Genomic DNA, 22,288 nt, shown 5'->3' on the forward strand with positions numbered 1-22,288 from the left:
GAAAGAATGGAGAAAGAAAGGGAAACAAGGAAGAAGAAAGTACAAAAGATGACAAGAGAGAGAGGGAGGAAAATAGAAAAAAGGAAGGCAGGGAAGAATACACGCACGCACGCACGCATGCACACACGCACACACACATGCACACACACACACACACAAACAACTAGGGACTAACTTATGGAAGCCATGCTACTGTGTGGTTTAAATGCCAATCAACAAGGATCACATGAACTTGTATATACTTGTGATTTCATCCAAAAGCATCACAGAAGAGGTGGCTCAGAGAACAGTTCTAATAATGGTTGCTTCTATGTGATGGGGTCATAGTTGCTTGTTTCCAGGGATTGTTCTAGAAGCCTTATGATCTTCCTCCCAAACCTTTCCTAATTAGGCAAAAGAATAAACAGGAGGAGAATGGAGAGCAAGATGGAAGGAAGACCATGTACACCATTCTATATAGAAGCACAGGTGATTTAGACAAAACATTTTTAAGAAAGCCCGCTTATCGTTTTTTTTGTTGTTGTTGTTGTTTTTCTTTTTGAGACAGGGTTTCTCTGTGTAGCCCTGGCTGGCCTGGAACTCACTCTGTAGGACAGGCTGGCCACCTGCTTCTGCCTCCCAAGGTCTGGGATCAAAGATGTGCGCTACCACTGCCTGGCTCAGCATATTGTTTTATATCTAGTTTGGACCTAAATTATAAGAATGCTGTACTTTTAATTTTGCTCTCATGGGAAAAGTATTATATTGACATAATGTAAGCATCACTGAAAAGATAATTGCTGCGGTACTGAGGATATTGCCCAGTAGTACAGCATTTGCCTAGCACCTACTAGGCTCTGGGGTTAATCCAAAAACCGTAAAACTAACTTTAGTTTTAGAAGAAAGGAAACAAGCTAAAATTTTGATACATGTCTGAGAAACATGCATGAACATCTGAATTTTGGTTTTACTTCCTTTTGTACTTTACAGAATAATTATCATACACAGTATAATTGCCTGTCTAGTGTTTTCTTTTCTTGACATCTTAGGACAGGATTTCCTGTAACCCAGGCTGGTCTGGAACTCACAGCCTTCTTGACTCTTAGCTCCCAAGAGATGGGATTGCAGGTTTGTACCACCATGCTGGGCATCTGTCTAGCTTCTTTTGGCAACATTATTTTTTTAATGTATGTGAAATTCATCCATATTCTTGTATGTGGCTAAATTTTGTTCACTTTGAGAGCTGTGTAATATTTTAACACAGGAAAGAGAAATAAAATGAAAGTATGTTACTATAAAATATACTCTTCATAGCTGGGCGGTGGTGGTGCACGCCTTTAATTCCAGCACTCAGGAGGCAGAGGCAGGCGGATCTCTGTGAGTTCGAGGCTGGGCTGGACTGACAGCCTCCAAAACAATACAGAGAAACCCTGTCTCGTAAAAACAACAACAACAACAATATATATATATATATTCTTCATATGTAGATGTCCCAGCACAGCTGCACTCAAAGATATATGGAGAAGATCAATGCCTTTTTCCATTTCTAATGAGAGAGTCAGGATTTAAGAGATTATAAATTGCTCTGCATGTGAACTGTAGGAAAACAAACAGCCACAAAGTACTGGTGGTCATAAATAGAAACTGGTATTAGGAAACAAAACCCCAGTGTTAAAGAATAAGAGGTCAGATCTGTAGTTAAAAAAAAAAAGAACCTTAATGGATGTACTGACATTGTGTCAAGATAAACAATGATAAAGTGAAAAACAAAACAAAAAAATAAGGATCTTGCAAATCTTGAGTGTGTGTGTGTGTGTGTGTGTGTGTGTGTGTGTGTGTGTAACTTGCAACAACTCTCAGTTCTCTCCTACCACATAGGTTCTGGGATGGGACTCATATCCATTGTCCAGTTTGGCAGTAAGCACCTTACATCTTGAGCCATGTTCTTTGAAACAGGGTTTCTAATGGGCTTAGGACTCATTACTGGCTGCTCAGCACACCCCAGAGATCTCCACCTCCCCAGTGGTAGGATTATAAGCATGTGTCACTATACCAATCATCCTATGTGGGGATCAAACTTGGGTTGTCATGTTTGTAAGGCAGGGACTTTACAAACTAAGTTAGCTTCAAAGTCCCCAGACCCATTTTATGTACACCATTAGTATTTGATTTTAAGTTTGTTAAAAGTAATCTCTTGCTATCACCACCGGCTTCATTGCTTTTGTGGTGCTATTGTACATTGCAGCAAATCCCTTCTGACTATACACTAGAGTTAATACTGAGCAGACGGACAAAGACTGTACCTCAGCTCTTCATACATTTTCTGCCCAACAAAACATCTTTGACTTGACCCTGCAGAGTATCAATCAAACCTCCAAAGTACAATAAGGTTCAACAGACTTTCCAGTAAGTGGAAAAAAAATAAACAAACCCAGAACTGATATATCTGAAGAGATACAATTCAGGCAAGCATATACTGAAGGGGATAATTTTAAAAGGCTGGTTCACAAACACATAGACGGGAAGATACTCTAAGAAGCAAGGTGCACAATGTACTTAACATGCTGTGTTTGAAACACCCACTTCTATCCTAGGGCCTTGGCAGAGCACTACTGATGTTACCAAGTAGCAACAGCTTGAACCCTTAGGTTAGGATTTGGTATTTTGAGAATTTTTGGTGTTCAGATTCACTGAAAACACCCATGTAAAGGTAAGAGATTACATCTCCAATAGAGCAGATTATTTTCCATTCTAGTATCAAGTGGACAACAGAGCCATACAAGAATATAACAGTTGAGTTCTGGTAAATAAGGTATAGGAGGAAAGTATGTGTACAAAGCATTCTTAGGGGTTAAAGCCTAAGTGAGCTCCTGCCTTTAGTTAACACTGGGTCTACAAAGAACGACATGAAAACCCTGAACTCTGGGAAAAGGAAGAAAGAGAAAACAAAGACTCACAGAGACGGGGACAGCTAAGAACCAAACCAAATCATAGCAAAGTGCTTGCTTAGCACATACAAAGTGCTTGCTTAGCACATGCAAAGTGCTTGCTTAGCACATACAAAGTGCTTGCTTAGCACATACAAAGTGCTTGCTTAGCACATGCAAAGTGCTTGCTTAGCACATGCAAGGCCTTGGGTTCCAATCCCAACATTGAAAAACATTTATATCAACCATTTCATAACCTTGTAGGCTGGCTGGAATGGTCAACTTCCTCAGCACACAGACAAAACAGTGGGAAAAATAGGAAGCAATCCTGAATACCAGCCACATGAGTAGTCTCTAAAGTCTGGGAAAAGCCTGTTGATCCCCAATAGAATCTATCACATAGAACACAGGAGACTTCTAGACCTTTCTGCCCTTTCATTTGCATTTGTGCTGTCCTGTCCATTCTACCGCAAAACAGACTAAAAACAAAAACAACCCCCCCAAAAAAACAAAAAAACAAAAAACAACCCCCCCACACACGGTATAGGAGTGAGGCAAATGCTTATGATATGCATCCTAAAATGTCAAAACCCTTCCTCTACCTGATTTAGGCTCTAGTTCACCAAGATGATAAGCATGCAATCCTTCACTTCAGTCTATAGCAGTTAAAATTCGTATATGTGAACTAATATTAGATTTGATTGCCACCTAGTGGAAGAGAGAAAAATAACACAAGCTAACTGTAGGATAACCTCTAATGTTTCTATCATCCTACAGCCACGCCTTTCCCAAATGTAAGATGATTCTTGGCACGACAATCATGAGTGCTAACTAGCTGGGATATGTGGCCATGTAAATTAGAAAAACATAAACACTTTAGTGTCCTCATTTTACAAACATGAGATGAGGCTAACTGAAGCCTGATTTGAGAAGGTGAACAGATTATTAAGAAGTATCAAATTATACTGTATACATGGTACACGGATAGTACCAAAGTAGGGTGACCCAAAGGACTGACGCTTGGCAATTGCTAAGTGGGTCTTCTATTGGGAGACACAGTGCGTCTGGATTTTATTTACGTGTAAGAGTGCACAAATCCATATCTTGGCAGACACTGTTTCATAGTACACATTTTTTCTCATTAGACAGTTTCTGCTTTCTCAAACAGGAATTACTCCACAAGCAAAAGCACTAAGGACTGCTAAGGTTTTACAAGTGGTTGCCTTCCTTCATACCTGCTTACCAGTTACGCCAGGATTGAAAATAGCGGATTCCTTCTTTTGACAAATTTCATTATAGAAAAGGTATTTCCATTTACTCTACCCTGTTAGATTAAATTGTCAAGGAAATGAACTCCTGCCAACTTATCGTAATGGAATGCACTTTAATGACCTATGTTCTATTGTCATAGTGGTCAATTATTTATCACAGAACTTAGAAGTTTCAAGAGAACTCTAAGCATCCAGTCAGCACTTATATTCACTAATATTGGATTATACAAGCGAGAATCAAATATCAATTTCTCTTATTTCTCCTAGTAGCCACTACTAATGGCAATGATAAATTTCTTGTGTGATAAACTTCACACTACCATGGTAACAATATCTTTACAATCAGCTCACAGCAATCTTTCTTATCTCCTAGGCTGGAAACAGCTGCAACACTTAACTACACTAGATTCTGCTGTTAGGGAATGACAGCGATAATGGAATAGGTGTTGGGTTTCTACCAACACTATTCACCAAGCTACCTTACCTCAGCTGTTCAGTTTCTTAGTCATCTATTTCTTCCCCCAGCCTTCATTTATACATACTGTCTTGTCTATAATGTAGTGATTTATTTTTACACAAATGGTGGCATACTATACATACTGTTCTGCATTTCTTTTTCTCTTTTAACAAAATAAGTTGAAGAGTGGTTCCATTTTGATATATCATAAAGCCACCTCCTTTGTATTAGATGAAAAGTATTCCATGTATGAATATGCCATAATTTAATTTTTCAGTCCTGTAAGAAAAGACATTTTTAGTTGCTTTCAGTCTTGGCAACTTACAGAAACCTGTACATACATCATATGACACTGGGAATCAGTGTGTGTAGTAGTTAAGGTTGCTGATACACAGCACCTTCAGAGTTGGTTGCTGCTACTTGGGAACAGGATCACACTAAATTTGTGGATTACAGTTTTTCTTGTAGGTGCACATTTGTATGTGTGTGAGTGTGTGCACATGTGAACACAAGTATGAAAAGCTAGAGGTCAACATCAAGTGTCTACTTCAACTGCTTCCACTTTTTTTTTTTGAGCTTATCTCTCACTGAACCTGGAGCTCATCAATTTGGCTAAGCTAGCTAGCCAGTGATCTCCAGATGTCAATCTGTCTCTGCCTCCCGGGGGTGTCATGATTACAGGTATGACCACAGCTCCTAAACTTTACATGGGTGCTGGGGGTCCAAATTCAGGTGCTTGTGTTTGTGTGACAAACATTTTGTCAACTGAGTCTCTCCCCTAGATTAAAATTTAAAAAGTATTACCTGGAGTAGAATATTACTTTATGTCATATTTTAATGCTGTGTATATATATATATATATGTATATATATGTAACATATACATTCAACATTTCTAAATGAGGATACCTCATGATCTTTAACATGTCTTAATCATGTTAAAGGTGGTAGTGTGGTAGTTATTTCTGGTGCCACCCCTGGCCATCTCAGTCAAACCACTGAAGGACCATTTGAGGAAGAAACAGGAATCACATGTGAGAAGACTGCCCATGATGCCTTCTGGGACAACCATGACTGTACAAGTGTGGAATCCTGCAAGTATCCTCCGTGCTTCCTAAGAAAATCAAAGAATGCTGCATCATCACGGTCTCCAACTCTACATGGCAAAAAGACAATTCTGCATGTGGGGGTGGGGTGAGATGCCATAGGGATGGGACCCACGACCTGTCTATGACTCTAAGTCAAAAAGTGATCCAGAAGAATCAGGTTTTGTAAGTGTGAGATTTCAATAATACAATAATATCATTTTTTCTTTTAAAAATTTATTTTTCATTTTACATACAAATACCAGTTCCCCCTCCCTCTCCTTCTCTTTCCTACTCCCTATAAACTCCTCAGAGGGGGTAAGGTCTTCCTTGGGGAGTCAACAAAATCTGGGATACCAAGTTGAGGTAGAACCAAGCCCCCGCCTCCATCAAGGCTGAGCAAGGTATCCCACTATAGGGAATGGGTTCCAAAATGCCAGTTCATGCACCTGGGATAGTTCCTGATGCCACTGCCAGGGTGACCACCCCCCACCACCTAGTTTGGACCCATGCAGGTTCCCCAGCTGTCGGTTCAAAGTCTGAGAGCTAACCAATGCACATTGTCTATATTATATTGAAAATAACAAATATGGCCAAGAGTTCTTTCAGTGAATACAAAGCAAAAATTCCAAGTTCAGCTTATACATGTATGTATGTATGTATGTATGTATGTATGTATATATATATAAACACGTATCTTACATAGACCCATTGTGTTTGTGTGTCTTAAGTTTTTTGAAATGATCTTTTTATGTGTATGGGTGCTTTGTCTACAAGAATGTCTGTGCGCACTATATTCATGCCTAGTACTGAAGGAGGCCAGAGAGGGTGTCAGATCTCCTGGGATTAGAATTACATATAGATGGGCTGGGCGTTGGTGGCGCACGCCTTTAATCCCAGCACTTGGGAGGCAGAGGCAGGCAGATCTCTGTGAGTTCGAGGCCGGGCTGGACCGATAGCCTCCGAAACAATACAGAGAAACCTTGTCTCGAAAAAACCAAAAAAAAAAAAAAAAAAAAAAAAAAAAAGAATTACATATAGATGGTTGTGAGTCACCATGTAAGTGCTGGGTATCAAATCGAAGTCCTCTAGAAGAACAACCACTGAGTTCTCTTTCCAGCCCTTTTGTATATTTCTTCCTTCCTTCCTTCCTTCCTTCCTTCCTTCCTTCCTTCCTTCCTTCCTCTATCTATCTATCTATCTATCTATCTATCTATCTATCTATCTATCTATCTATCCATCCATCCATCCATCCTATTCAAGACAGGGTCTCACTATGTAGTTCTGGCTGTCCTGGAATCCACTTTGTAGACCAGACTGGCTTTGAACTCAGGGAGATCTGCCTGCCTCTACCTCACAAGTGTCGGGATTAAAGGTGTGCACCACTATGCCCAGCTTTGTATAATTTATGCCCAGCTTTGTATAATTTAAATACAAAAATCAGTAGCATCTCAGATTTGATGAAATACTTCAAGTCCTACTTTACATCTTTCAGAAACATTTTAGTTTTTCACATAGATTTTGTACATTCCTGTTGAAACTACTTTAAGTATATGTTATATTTTTTTAGTTAATTTTCTAGAAGGCTATTTACTTTTACTTTAGAATTTCTTTTATGTTTATTTGTTTATTTAGTGTGTATGCACACTCAAGTGCTACTGGCATTTGGAGGTTAGAGGACAACTTACACTGTGTAAGTTTTCTTCCTCTATCATGTGAGTCCTGGGCATTTAAATCAAGTAGTCGGGCTTAGAGGCAAATGCCTTTTCCTGCTAACACATCTTGCTAGTTCCTTGGTTTTGTTGGTCTGTTTTTTAACAGACAAGATATTACTGGGTAGCCCACATTGGCCTTAATCTCACAATCCTCCTGCCTCTGCCTCTTGAGTGTTAGATGATAGGTGTGTCCCATCATTTTTTATCTTATTTTTGCCTATTTTGTAAGTAACCACTTTGGGCATGTGTGCCTACAACTATGCACATGCATTGAGGCTAGAGGGAGGCAATTGTCTCCTTATCAATCTGGAACTCATGTTTTTTGATTAGGCTGACAGCCATCAAGTCCTAGTGATTCTCCTGTCTCTACCTCCTACATCATTGCATTTAAAGCTGTTCATGGGCTCTCATCTAGCTTATGTGGTTGCTGAGATGCAATCTCAGGTCCTATGTTTGCAGAGCAAGCATCTTACTGCAGCATCTTTCCACCCAGTGACTACTGTACTAGACTCACTCACTGTTACAAGCTTTCAGTTATAAATTGAAAGATTATTTAATCTCAGATTATTTTAAATTATCTGTGAGTTTTAAAGTCAACGAAGATAAAAACAATCCCTTTTCTATCTCTAGCATCTGATTACTTTGCATGATCACTCTAGTAATCAACACATAGTTGAGCCAATTATGTAAATGCATCTTACTTGAATAAAACAGATCTGTTGAGTTTAGTCCAAAACACAAAACTTTGTAAATTAAGAAACAGTGTTTATATCATCATATACACATACATCTATAAGTTCTTAAGAAAATGGGTATTTCATTATCAATTCTGTTGATCTTTTTGGCTGTAACTTACTATATCTTAATCGTTAGAAGCTCTAACTATGAAATAAATGCACCAAAGTCTTACCTTTTAGATCTTAGATCTGATGAATCAAACTGGATATTCATGGGTCCAGGATTTACTTCAAGGTCTACTTCAGGGATAAGAGGCCTAGAATCACTATCCATACTTGCCATTTTTCTCAGATTCTAGGCACTGAGTCCTAAGAAGTCAGAAAAAGGTAATTCAGTTTAATCTTAAAAACATTTTGCTATTTTTAATACATTTTCATGTAAAAGCAACTGGAAAGTATGGGAATTTGCTGAAGGTATCATTTTTGAAGATGGCTTACTGTTACCCAGGTTGGTCTTTAACTCTTAAGCAAGCCTGGGATTATAGATATAAAGCCATCATGACTTAAATGAGGTCTATGATTTGATATATTTATCAGAAATACTACCAACTTGCAGATTCTTATTTTTCAGCTTACAATTCACTTCCAGGAATATGACAGATTTAGTTATTTGGACCCAACACTGGAAAAGAATATTTTAAAAATCATTTGAAAAGCTTAAAAAACAGGGAGTGAAGTTAGATAAGTTGACAGCAAAGAAAAGACATACTGGAACAGCTGCAGGAAATAGGTGCTTCATCAGAATTTGAGCTCATGTTTTCAAAGTCTTGAGACTTAGGGAAGTAGAGACTAAGACTAAAGACAAGACTATGAGAGTTTTCCATCAGAGTAGAGTACAAGCAGCAAATGGGCTTTACTCCCTTACAAGGAAGCTAAGATTTCTTAGTACCGTGGCTAGTGGCTATCACATTAGGTGGTATGAAGATAAAACACTTCAACTATACCAAATTCACAGATTAGAGCATATCAGTTTCTACAGTAATACTTGTAGCACCTCTCTTGAATTTATACTTGAACATTCAACTGGCTATTTGGTACCTTTAACTGGCTGGATATAACCACAACTCAGTTTTGGCAAGTTCCAAACTTGATTTTCTTCCTCAGAAAACCATAAGCATATTGCTTTTCTAACATTCAATCAGTGGAATCTTTACTCTTCTAATTGCTCCAGTCAAAATTCTTGGAATCATCCACAACCGTTTTTTCTCATTCTCAGCATCTAATCCATTAGGATATCTTATTGCTTTTCCTTCAAAGATATCCAGAATCAGACCATCATCATTCCTTACAAAGTTACAACTGTTTTCTTTTATTATTATTGGTATATATGAAATTTTACTTTAAAATGCTTAAAATGTATTATATTCTCATCTTTGGGTATTGTTGAAAACAGGACATTGGGGAGGTTTAGAGTAGAGTCTAATGCATCAGGGGAGTGTCAGCCTACAATCCCAGTGCCAGTGAGTCTGGGAAACAAGGAGGTTCCCAAGCGATATGCATGATACCCCAGAGAAGTGGAATGAGGCAAGCTCTCCTGAGCAGATTGGGAACATAGCAGAAGGGGAGAGGGAACCAGGAAAAAGAGAGGGGGATTAGAGGAGGGGAGAAGAAAACATGGGGGAGCAGGAAGGTTGAGTCGAGGCTAAGAATAGAGGAAAGCAGGATGAGAGATACCATAATAGATGGAGTCATTATAAGTTTGAGGAAAGAGCTGACACTAGTGAGATTTCCAGAGATCTACAAGGATAACACCAACTGGCAAACTAAGCAATAGCAGAGAGACTACATTAATAGTCCCTCCCTAATGATAAGGTTGATGACTACCTTATATGCCATCCTAGAACCTCCATCCAGTGACTGATGGAAGCAGAGACAGATACCCACAGCTAAACACTGAACTCCTGGAGCCCAGTGACAGAGATGGAGGAGTGATGAGCAAAGGCGTCAGGACCGTGCTGGTGAAACCTACAAAGGCAGCTGACTGGACAAGGGGGAGCTCTTGAACCCCAAGACTGATGGCTGAGAGGCCAACAGGGGACTGATCCAGACTTCATGAATGTAGTGTCAGTAAGGAGGCCTCAGAAATCTCTGGAGCCTTGGGTAGTAGATTAGTGTTCACCGTGGCGTACCAATGAACTTTGGGAGCCCATTCCACATAGAGTGATGCTCTCTCAGCCTGGACACATGGCGAAGGGCCTAGGTCCTGCCCTGGATGAAATGACAGACTCTGGAGATCCCCCCAAGGAGGACCTCACCCTCCCTAGGGAATGATGTAGGGATTGGGAAGGAGGCTGGGATGAGCTGGTAGAGGGATAAGGGAGGAGGGGTGGGAGAGGGAGCTGGGATTGACGTGAAGCATACATGTTTCTAATTTATAAAAACATATTGAGAAAAAAAAGAGTAGAGTCTATACCATCTTCCTCATGGAATTAGACCAGAATTTTTATTATATTAGATTCCAGGAATCTCTCACAGACATTATAACATCAACCAAAATGTTACTAGTCTGTTATACTCTAGAATAGCTTATTTGCTCAAATACATTTTGTTTTGCTTACTTTATTTTCATTGAAAAATCATGACCTGTACCATTAAAATTATCTAGAATCACAGTTTATATTTCAATAAGACTAGCATATGTAATCTACAACAACTTCCAGTTCAGAAAAAGATTGTAAAGAACTTCAGCTACATCTCTTTCTTCAATCAGATTCCCCAACAATATTTAATGAAAATAGATGAAGAACTACAACAGCTGAGTGGAGTTCCCTGCTACCACCCCTGTCCTACAGGCTATTTTACCATGAAGAGCATATAAAGAAACATAGAACAGAGCAATATAAAAAAGAATCTGACATTATCCAATTAATTGGTATGATTTGGGGGAGGATGTGCGTACTGACATAAAGGCGATACTGCTAAACATCTATCAATGCACAAAACCAGCTTCCTCCCAAGAAAGTTATCTAAGCAAAATAGCATCATTTCTGATGCTGAGAGAACAAACTAGAGGGTCAATAAGATGTTGTAACAGGAAAGACAGGAAATCTTATAATGGAAGCGTGTGTGTGTGTGTGTGTGTGTGTAATGCAGTTTCCTGTATGATTATTTCACTATAAAATGCAAAGAGCTACATAAAGTGAAATTGATTGTGAGATGTAAAAACAACTGTTATACTTTTTCTTTACCCTGTAAGTTCCTGTTAGGATTGCTATTCTATACAGAAAGACACAAAGCACAAGGAAGCAATCACGGAATGTCAGAGCTAAGGCAGTCCAAATCTGAGCTGCTACTCTTCCCCCATAGTGCTGGGCTGTCTTTCCTGCTCTTGTCACATCCCCCTGCTTTATCTTTCACCTTCTCCCATTTCATATTACTGTAGACACTAAGCAAATACGGTGTGTAGTTCCCAATTTGTTTAATGGACTCTTCCATCACTTTTCTCATTCATTCTTTTTCCGTTGTTTTGTTTTGTTTTTTGAGACAGGTTTTCTCTGTATTGTTTTGGAGGATGTCCTGGAACTCACTCTGTAGACCAGGCTGGCCTCGAACTCACAGAGATCCGCCTGCCTCTGCTGGGATTAAAGGTGTGCACCACCCATGCCCAGCTGATCATTCATTCTTTTCCTGCTCCCTCCTTCTCCTTTCTCCCCACCTCCGCCATTGCCTCTAGTGATGAGTTCAGGACATCACAAGTGCTAGGTGGCTTTAATGTGTTTCTATGTGACACAGATGCTAGCAACATGTTCTGTTCCCCAAATATGTGCATTTTTTACTGTTCTTTCTCCTTTCACTTCCCTCTTTGGTTCTGCTTTTCTGCCCAATATACAGGCCAGTCAAGTCCTCACTAGTACTACCAAAGGTGAACAAATGCTAAAGAAATTCATTCAACAGTATCTTGTAAGAGTAACATTTCAGAGACTGGAAGGGAAAGAAAAATGAGCTCAGTGGTAGAGTGTTTGCACAGTATATGAGAGACTCTGGGTTTGATCCCCAGCACCACAAAAAGGGAACAAAGATAGGAGCAAAAATAATACCACCCCCAAATAATATTTCACTTCCACACACTATAAGGATTAGAATGGCAGAAATCACTAAGATAGCCAAAATACTAAGTAATGGTAAGCCCTGAATATAGTCATTCAACAAGTGCTTACTGAGAACCTATAATGTAAGGAGGTTTTGAGAAAAACAGAAAATCAAGCCCCATTTCCTACCATCAATAAATTTAAAAATATAATTAATAAAGCTGAGAGAATAACCCCTAAGTCTCTTAAGAGCTAGCCCAGTAGCATGCAAACCCAATGCCAATTTTCAGTTTATTATTTTGGTTTTAGCTCAACTCTACACCAATCACTGGCCCTTGTTTCCAAATCAGCGTAGGAAGAGCTCAGTGAAAGATTTATTGAAGTTATAACCTGGCTATTGTGAACAGTGCTTCAATAACCATGAATGGGCAAAAATGAAACAAGCAAGATTTATCCCAGGTTAAAAAGTTTTTTCAATTGACTCTGAAACAGAGTCATACAGCACATTATACACTTTCAAATGCAAAGCAAAAAACACTCTTTTGCAGTGGTTCTGAACCTTCCTAATGCTACAGCCCTTTAATACAGTTCCTCATGTTGTGGTGACCCCAACCATAAATTATTTTGTTGCTACTTTTAGGGATTGTAATGTAAATCTCTGATAGGTGATCACTAAGGGGTCAAGAACCACAGGTTGAGAACTGCTTCTTTAATGTATAGTGTACATTGTTTGAAGGTAATTGCTACTAGAATCCCATCAATATGGGAGTGACTGTGTAAACATTAATTCGACTAAAATAGTTGAGATGAAAAAATAGAAGTTTGATCTTTTGATTTATTTCTTTATTTTGAGGCAAGTTTTCACTCTGTAGCCCTGTTGGTCTCAAATTTGCTAAGCTGCACCCAGCAAGATTAAACTAATTCCTTTACATAATAAAGCAAGCCGGTTCACTCATTTGTCTTACGTTTTAAACTAAACGCTTAGATTCTAAGGAAAGACAGACAAAAAGTTAAGGAGATGTGAGAAATAAAGGCGCCCCTGATCCCAGGGGCCAGTTAAACTCTCTCACCTGCTAAAAGTCAAATACTGCAGCAAAGTGAACAAAACTTACTGTAGGAATTGCCTACACAGAGATAATAGTATTTTTATACAGACATTTCCAATGAGAATAGCAATGAACTGTTCTTCAGGCCAAAGTGTGTTCTTGAATATGGTTTTACTCCTTTCCAGGCATAAACCTGCACCTTTCTGGGAATTTCACAGACAAGAATATAAACATCATTTACATAATGCCCTAATTTCCCTTGTACAATTCCTGTGACCTATGCTTTACCTTATCGGCCTGCAATTCCATCCAGTATACCTCATGGACCACTCTATGATCTCACGTACCAAAAGAGAAGGAGAGAGAGAAAAGCCTTCGAACAATGTAACTTCAGAAGCCAACACACACACACACACACACACACACACACACACGAGAGAGAGAGAGAGAGAGAGAGAGAGAGAGAGAGAGAGAGAGAGAGAGAGAGAGAGAGAGAGAGAGAGAGCGCTAAGAGGCTTAAGCTCTACCTTCCAGGGAAGTTCACACTTCACATGTACTGTCTTTTCCCTAAGCACATCTCCTATTAACACCCATGCATAAGTCTACGGTTAAAATCTCTTCCTGATAGATTTAAATCTTTGTCACACTTCCCTTCCTGAAATTCTTTTCTGCAGCAAGATCAAGACTCCCACTTCACCTCAGTGGTGGTCTCTCAGAGAATGCCTCAGGCTGCTTCTGGCTAGCGGGGGATCTCCAGCTCCCACTCGCTTAGTTTCTAAACTGAAGGCATACCTGAGTTCAGAGAAAATGAGCCTTTTTTAACTCTCAGAGATTGCTTTAACTAAGAATTGTACACTACTAAGAATGAGGAGAAATTCAGGGAGATTCTTGGATGTTAGTCAGCCTTACTAAAATGAGATTGAGATTATGGAAAGATGGAAGGAACAGAAAGAAGAAGCTGAAAATGGAAACAAAATTGTCTTCTATCATTTAGCAAAGCTACAAAGAATGAAACAGTACCCAATGCTATTCTCTTTATGTCACAACTGACACTAACCTACTCATACAGTGAGGCTCACATTCCATTGTTTCCCTAAATGTCAAAGTGCAAATTTGACTAATTTTAAAAATGGCTCCTTGAGGCAATGAGTAAAAACATTCCACATACAATACCCAGGAAAGGAACATTTGTAATTAATCGGGAAGTGCAATGGAATTAAAAGCTTATGAAAGCTGTAAACATATCGTAGCCAGTTACTTTTAGGATTCTGCTATACCCTACAAAATTTTAAAATTCTTCAACTGAAAAAAGTTTTTTAGAAATTGAAAAGATGCTGGGCATTGGTGGTGCACGCCTTTATTCCCAGCACTTTGGAGGCAGAGCCAAGCAGATCTCTGTGAGTTTGAGGCCAACCTGGTCTACAGAGTGAATTCCAGGATAACCTCCAAAAACAATACAGAGAAACCCTGTCTCAGAACCCCCCCCCAAAAAAGATGATTGAACAGAAAACAGTAGTCTCTTGTCAAAAAGAATGGCATACGGTGAAGGGGTGGGGAGAAAAAAAAAGAGTAACTTTGGGAAAATTAATTTGGAAAAATCTCAAACCCAGGAAAGTGTTTCTTTGAAATATGTGAATTCATATGTATAAGCATTTAGAACCACATCAACCACTATTACTCTGTGCAATGGAATTTGCTGTTATTTGGTATAAAGAGTGTAAATTCTGAAGTAGAAAAAGAAATAAAAAGGTTGATCTTTATAGAATTATTGAACAATCACAAGCAAAACAGTACTAAAGGGAAAGAATTTATTTCTAGAGAGGACAATTGCATGCCCTTTTGGAAGAACCTCAGAGAAAAGGCTGCCTCTGTCAGTAGAACTGGGATAGAAAGGGGTGGGAGGTGGGGTAGAAAGGGGTGGGAGGTGGGGTAGAACGGGGCGGGAGGTGGGGTAGAAAGGGGTGGGTGGTGGGGTAGAACGGGGCGGGAGGTGGGGTAGAAAGGGGTGGATGGTGGGGTAGAATGGGGCGGGAGGTGGGGTATAAAGGGGTGGGTGATGGGGTAGAAAGGGGCGGGAGGTGGGGTAGAAAGGGGTGGGTGGTGGGGTAGAAAGGGGCGGGAGGTGGGGTAGAAAGGGGTGGGTGGTGGGGTAGAACGGGGCGGGAGGTGGGGTAGAAAGGGGTGGGTGGTGGGGTAGAACGGGGCGGGAGGTGGGGTAGAAAGGGGTGGGTGGTGGGGTAGAATGGGGCGGGAGGTGGGGTAGAAAGGGGTGGATGGTGGGGTAGAATGGGGCGGGAGGTGGGGTATAAAGGGGTGGGTGATGGGGTAGAAAGGGGCGGGAGGTGGGGTAGAAAGGGGTGGGTGGTGGGGTAGAAAGGGGCGGGAGGTGGGGTAGAAAGGGGTGGATGGTGGGGTAGAATGGGGCGGGAGGTGGGGTATAAAGGAGTGGGTGATGGGGTAGAAAGGGGTGGGAGGTGGGGTAGAAAGGGGTGGGTGGTGGGGTAGAATGGGGCGGGAGGTGGGGTAGAAAGGGGTGGGTGGTGGGGTAGAACGGGGCGGGAGGTGGGGTAGAAAGGGGTGGATGGTGGGGTAGAATGGGGCGGGAGGTGGGGTATAAAGGAGTGGGTGATGGGGTAGAAAGGGGTGGGAGGTGGGGTAGAAAGGGGTGGGTGGTGGGGTAGAATGGGGCAGGAGGTGGGGTAGAAAGGGGTGGGTGGTGGGGTAGAATGGGGCGGGAGGTGGGGTATAAAGGGGTGGGTGATGGGGTAGAAAGGGGCGGGAGGTGGGGTAGAAAGGGGTGGGTGGTGGGGTAGAACGGGGCGGGAGGTGGGGTAGAAAGGGGTGGGTGGTGGGGTAGAACGGGGCGGGAGGTGGGGTAGAACGGGGCGGGAGGTGGGGTAGAAAGGGGTGGGAGGTGGGGTAGAACGGGGCGGGAGGTGGGGTAGAAAGGGGTGGGTGGTGGGGTAGAACGGGGCGGGAGGTGGGGTAGGATGGGGCGGGAGGTGGGGTAGGATGGGGCGGGAGGTGGGGTAGGATGGGGCGGGAGGTGGGGTAGGATGGGGCGGGAGGTGGGGTAGAAAGGGGCGGGAGGTGGGGTAGGATGGGGCGGGAGGTGGGGTAGGATGGGGCGGGAGGTGGGGTAGGATGGGGCGGGAGGTGGGGTAGGATGGGGCGGGAGGTGGGGTAGGATGGGGCGGGAGGTGGGGTAGGATGGGGCGGGAGGTGGGGTAGAAAGGGGTGGGAGGTGGGGTAGGATGGGGTGGGAGGTGGGGTAGAACGGGGCGGGAGGTGGGGTAGGACGGGGCGGGAGGTGGGGTAGGATGGGGCGGGAGGTGGGGTAGAACGGGGCGGGAGGTGGGGTAGAAAGGGGTGGGAGGTGGGGTAGAAAGCTTAAGCTCTCCACAGGACCCAAGGACCATTTGAAAAATCAGATCTTCATCATCTAGATTGTAAATAAGAGACCAACAGTAGCCAAAATAGCAAAACAGCCTTCCCCTCTAAACCACAGATGGGATTAAGATGACTGAATTTATGTCTATGCATTCATTATTAGAAATTAAACACAATGAACGTGTTCTTTAAGGTAAACTAGTTAAGACATATCTGTTTCCTTATTTTTTTATGTCTTTATTTTTTATTTTTTTGGTTTTTACGAGACAGGGTTTCTCTGTATTGTTTTCGAGGCTGTCGGTCCAGCCCAGCCTCGAACTCACAGAGATCCGCCTGCCTCTGCCTCCCGAGTGCTGGGATTAAAGGCGTGCGCCACCACTGCCCAACGACAAATCTGTTTCCTGATGCAAGCATTTTTGTTTTTGTCACAAGGATGTTTCCCTGGTCACCATCAGTCCTTCCAGGGACAATACCAACAGAGAAAGGTCGACAGCCAAATGAGAGTAACATCAAATCTGCTTAAAAGAGGAAAGGTAGGTGGCTATACTTCCCTATTTGTAAACCAACACCGTGGCATTGGCTCTTAAACAAAACTAAGAACGTGTTTGAGTTCAGAAAGAGTGTGTCTTTGTCATTCTTTTAACTAGGGATTGAATACTACTAAACTGGGAAGGAAGGAAACTTTAGGAAGAGTCTTTAATGGCAGTCAGCCTTACCAAGAAGTGACTGATAATAGGGAAGACATGATGGCCATTCAGGAACTTAGAAATTCTAGGTTAGCCATATATGAATATCTATTTTGAGCAATGTTTCGATGCTGTGGCATAGTAAAATTGGCAAATTAGTTTAAAGAAACCAAAAGTTGATTTAAATAAAGAAAAAACTAATAAGCAAGGAGTCCTCAGTTCTTATTGCTTCTTTTATCAAATATTTAATAATATTTAGGTAATTAAGTACAGAACTTGGTTCCCAGTTGCCTTAATCAATTAGCTCAAACTTCAAATTGCCCTGAAACACAAACAATTTAATGGTTTTGAGAAAACGAGCGAACCTATAAGATACTCTGCTATTTGATGAAGTAGGTCGAGAAGGGAATAAGAGTTCTGTAACTGGCAGTTAGAATGCAGAAGTCTATCAATGACAAAAATACTAAGCACTCACAGCATTTATTTGCTGCAATCTTAACAATGATATAATTGGTAGGTATTAAATGAGCAGGGTGACATAGATAGACATCTAGATCTAGTATCTTAATCTCAAGATGCCTTTTGGTGGGGGAGGGGTTGAGACAGGGATTTTCTGTGTAGCTCTAGTGGGCCTGGAACTTGCTCTGTAGACCAGGCTGGCCTCAAACTCAGAGATCCACCTGCCTCCCGAGTGCTGGGACTAAAGACATGTGCCAGCCACCACACCCGGCCAAATTCAAGACTCTTTTTTTTTTTTTTTTTTTTTTTTTTGGTTTTTCGAGACAGGGTTTCTCTGTATTGTTTTGGAGGCTGTCCTGGAACTAGCTCTGTAGACCAGGCTGGTCTCGAACTCACAGAGATCCACCTGCCTCTGCCTCCCGAGTGCTGGGATTAAAGGCGTGTGCCACCAATGCCCGGCTCAAATTCAAGACGCTTAACCTAAATCTAAGTCATTAAGAGTTCCCAGTTGTTTAAAACTAGTTTTAGTACGGGGTACTGCCATGTTTACCTCCAAGATTTATGTGTCGTAAGTAATTACCAAGGCTGGAGAGATTGAGGTTACAGTAGTAATTTCCAAGGCTGGGTTACAGTAGTAAGAGGCCTTTAGGAGATGATTAATCACCAACGCGATTAGTACCTTATAAAAGGGATGAAGGGGCTGAGCTGGAAGCCCCACTTTGCCTTCCTGTCTCTTTTACCACGTGAGAAGATAGCAAGAAGGAGCCATCCGGAAGCAGAAAATCAGGCCCTTATCAAACACCCAAACGAACTGCACCCTGACCTCAGACTCCCTAGTCTTCAGAACACAGAAGTAAATTTCCTCTTTATAAATTACTTCATCCCAGGTATTTTATGAGAATCACATGAAAAGACCAAAAGGAAATCGATAGCTTACCTTATTGATACTGAGGTAGAAACAATGCGAGTTAAAATGAATGTCAGGATTAAAATGGTGAGGCTGGGAACACTAGGGATAAGAAATGAAAGGGCTAGCAGCTGGGTATGAGATAACCAAGCTGACCGGATAAGATAGGAAGGACAGGGCTCTGGAAAAAACAAAGTTGGTCTTGGCAGGCTTGGTCTGGTTCCCACAAGGCCCCCCCACCACCCTGAGAATACCTGAGGCCCCTTTCATCTCTTCTTACGTCGAAATTGCAACAAACTAAATTGTAAGAATGGCTTTTAATAAAGCCCACCTACTAAACTCCTGCTCCTACAGGCTAAGGAGATGGGGCTTTAAGTTAATCTATGACCTGCATACGTGACTTGGTATGCTAAATGTCACAGAGGTACTAGAAAGGAGAGAATGGCTGACTCCAACCCAGGCAGCAGGAGCTGGGCTTGGGGTGGTTGGTGGTAGCATCATGGCCAGACACTGGGATCGCTTACCTTCAGTGTTCTCTGCCTATGATCTGAAGGGCCTAGATGATCTAGCATCCCCCTTACAACAGCAAAATCTGTAGTGTCTATGCTAAGACGCTAGCATCAACTTTCAGAATAGACTAGGCTGGGGTAAGATAAATATTACTTTGGACACAAACATCCAAGGAGTTTATGTTCTTTTACAGAGGCTGATATTAGTTACTATCTAACACATTTACATATAAAATTTCAGATACTCTGTATTCCATTTTCTAGGCCATAGAGTGACTTTTTTTCTGTAAAGGAGCAGAAAGAAATTATTTAAGCTTATCCAGCCATTGTGTGTCTACACTGCCTTTTAGTGTGATGGATAATATGGAAATGAATGTGCATGGCTGGACTCTAATAACATTTTATAAAAGGAGAATATAGTCATTAGCAGGTAAAATTTATTAAGAGTTCATCTACCTATGCAGTATAAAAGCAAAGGAATCCGGTCATTTAAAAAGGCAGCCTGGTAGAAGCTGTTCTTGTATGCATATCTCTTTTCTCTATAAATCTCCTATAGAGTCTACTAACACACTTACCTAGATTCCTTCCTTATGAATAATTTACCATTGTGTTAATAGCTGATAGCTATAAGTCTACAATTCTGGTGTCACTGGTAGAACATTTTTCTATTCTGTTAACTAATGCTTCAAAGGATGTTAAAATCTGGCAGTGCTGGACACAGTGGAGTTTATAAATCACCAAAGCAACGTTATGGCACCAAAGAACCTCTCTTCCCACACCAGCAATCCTAGCTTCTCTTAAGTTCTGGATAAAGAAAGACTACTAGCAAAGTACTGAAGTTTAAGTGTATTGTAAAAATTCAAGCCTGCTAGAGAATTTTAACCTCATGATTTTTTCCACTTTTATGCTAATATAGACCCTTTATAAAAACACTGTGCTGTTTTCATTCGTAATTCAGGTTAGCAGTACTGTCTTCCTGAGTCTACCCCTACTAACTACTTAGAGTCTTATAAAACTACAATAGGATATTTTTAAGTGTACAATAGGTACACACTACTTAGGATTTTGAGAGGAAATTTAAAGCTGGTTTTCCTCAAAGCTCTGGCTGGCAAGACTGGGAACGCAAGGTAAATTTATTTCCTTAGAGATATGTGGCATCTTTGTTAATGCCATGCATGTGGAGGCCATAAGCTGAAGGCGGTGTCTTCTCCCTACCTTACTTTTTGAGATAGGATCTCTCACTGGACTGGGAGCTCACCAATTCCACTGGACTAGTTGGCCAGCAAGCTCCCGGGATACCGCTGTTTACCTCTCCAGTGTTGGGGTCACTACATGCTACGGAGTGCCTGGTTTTGATTTTTACAAAGGTGCTGAGGAGAGAACACCTATGTTCATGTTTGCAAGGTCAGAACTGTAGGGACCTGTCACCTCTCCACCTCTGGTTTTCAGGTTTGAGAAAGCTATTTACATAACTGGAGACCATCCCTCCACCTGCCTCACCCTCCTGAGTCCTGGGATTACAGGCGTGCCCTATATCTAGCTGGCAGTAGTTGTTTACAAGGCATATAAATTTCTCTTAAGTTTACAAGTGTCATTTGAGCTACTGAAAATAAACAAACAAACAAAATAAATTAAGGAACAAACAAAATCCTTTTGCCTGTTACTCTGCATGCCAGTTCTCTGTCATATCTGAACATCAAGGAAAGGGCACTCAAATCTACTGATCTCAACGATGGATACGGCATTGCCAAAGGATCACAATTAGGTTTTGGACAAGCTGGCTAATAACTAATGAATGATAAGCGGTGTCTCCAACTCGGTAGGTCTTTTTCCTGATTCGCAAGGTAAGGAGAATGCATTTGGCTAGCTGCTTCCCGGGTCTAGTATTGCAAGACTGTCAACACACCATGCCATCCACTATCAGGGCACTCACTCACGGGCTGGAGGAGTGGCTTGGTGGAATAGTGACTTCATTCATCCACCGAGCCCTGGGTTGGATCTCCATACCCTTACCATCAGTGTGGTAGGAACACTAGTGGCCATAGTCCGAGACACCAGGAGGCTTCACTCTCAATTCCTCCCTCCAGCTCTTTCTCACAGGACACTCGGCTGCAATTATCCCAACAGTCCTCTCATCCCGGCTTTGGGCGCTGATCCTGCCTTTTTCCGGAGGCTCCAGGAGACCCAGACTTTCTCAGCCCCGGCTCCCCGCACTCGACCCACTCGAGGGACACGCGCCCCTCTGGAGCAGTCTCCCTGACCCAGTGCTTGGCTCTCCCCGCATCCCAAAGACCCCTAGGCAGTGACAGCCGGTAGACTGCAAGCTCAACCCTTCCCGCCACGCCTGCTCTCCCTCTCAGACTGTCCCAGGGTGTTTGCCAGGAGCGAGAACGTGCTGTACCTCAGCAGGCCAATCCCTCCACCAAGGAAAACCCGATCAGCAGGCGAAGACCCCTCCGCAGACTTCGAGGGTGGCGGCCGTCGGGCTACTCGTCCCCTAAACAGGAAGAGGCAACGGCTTACGCCGCGGGGGCTGGCGGGGGATGGAGTCCTAGGAGCGCTGAGCCCGCCGCTTCTGTCAAAGCTCCGCCATCCGGAACTACAACTCCCAGAGGGCTATGCAGCAGCCAGGGATCCGCCCCAGAACCCCGCCCTCTGGCTTCGGAGGCGGGGTCGCTGGGCAGGTGCATGACCCTCAGTTAGGCTGCGTACTCCTCCGCCCAGAGAACCTAGGAAGAGCTTACAGAAGCGATCTCCTGAGGAGTTTTACAGCATCACAGGCTACGTGAGAAAAAGATGATGTGGCTGAAGTCCCTGGTGACTTTCTTCTCAAGCTTTCCTGACTCATGTTATGTTCTGAGGTCACGCGCTTCGGTTCTGTGGATCCTGAAGGAAGCTGGGGTGGGGAGGGCGTTGTTAGCTTGCATTGATTTCTCCCTGTTGGGCTTTTGTTGTTGTTTTTCTTCTAATGCTTTGACTAATTAGACTCTAGACTAAAAGAAGCTTTCAGAGACTATGGGCTCCCTTCTTTCCAGCAGTTTTCCTCAAATCGACGCAAACACACAGTCTGCACAAAGTATTTTGGTAAGGTTT

The 22,288-nt window shown here is 42.2% G+C and overlaps 1 protein-coding gene and 1 long non-coding RNA gene across 11 annotated transcripts in view; one reads left to right on the forward strand and one right to left on the reverse strand.

Moving 5' to 3' along the window:
* Slc38a9 (solute carrier family 38 member 9) overlaps window positions 1–21,725 on the reverse strand; it is a 76,888-nt gene extending 55,163 nt beyond the window's left edge. For 4 of the 10 annotated variants that reach the window (XM_040728971.1, XM_040728964.1, XM_040728965.1 and 1 more), the window contains exons 1-2: window positions 8,344–8,463; window positions 4,142–4,913 (exon numbers count right to left, since the gene is read on the reverse strand). Coding sequence is in view for 1 of the 10 variants with exons in the window: in XM_040728963.1 (XP_040584897.1) it covers window positions 8,344–8,453 (110 nt within the window). In the remaining 9 variants the exon portion in view is untranslated. Of the gene's footprint in view, window positions 1–4,141; window positions 4,914–8,343; window positions 8,480–21,596 lie in introns of those variants that run through there. The other 6 variants (XR_005869855.1, XM_040728963.1, XM_040728966.1 and 3 more) reach the window with 4 other exon arrangements.
* Window positions 372–21,602, forward strand: LOC121133120. Its single transcript, XR_005869856.1, has 5 exons — window positions 372–468; window positions 4,075–4,210; window positions 17,067–17,167; window positions 20,872–21,014; window positions 21,283–21,602. It is a non-coding gene; the product is annotated as an uncharacterized LOC121133120 (long non-coding RNA).
* Window positions 21,726–22,288: the final 563 nt, after the last annotated feature.

Source organism: Mesocricetus auratus, unplaced genomic scaffold, assembly GCF_017639785.1.
Source record: "Mesocricetus auratus isolate SY011 unplaced genomic scaffold, BCM_Maur_2.0 Super-Scaffold_100020, whole genome shotgun sequence".
Lineage (NCBI taxonomy): Eukaryota > Metazoa > Chordata > Mammalia > Rodentia > Cricetidae > Mesocricetus > Mesocricetus auratus.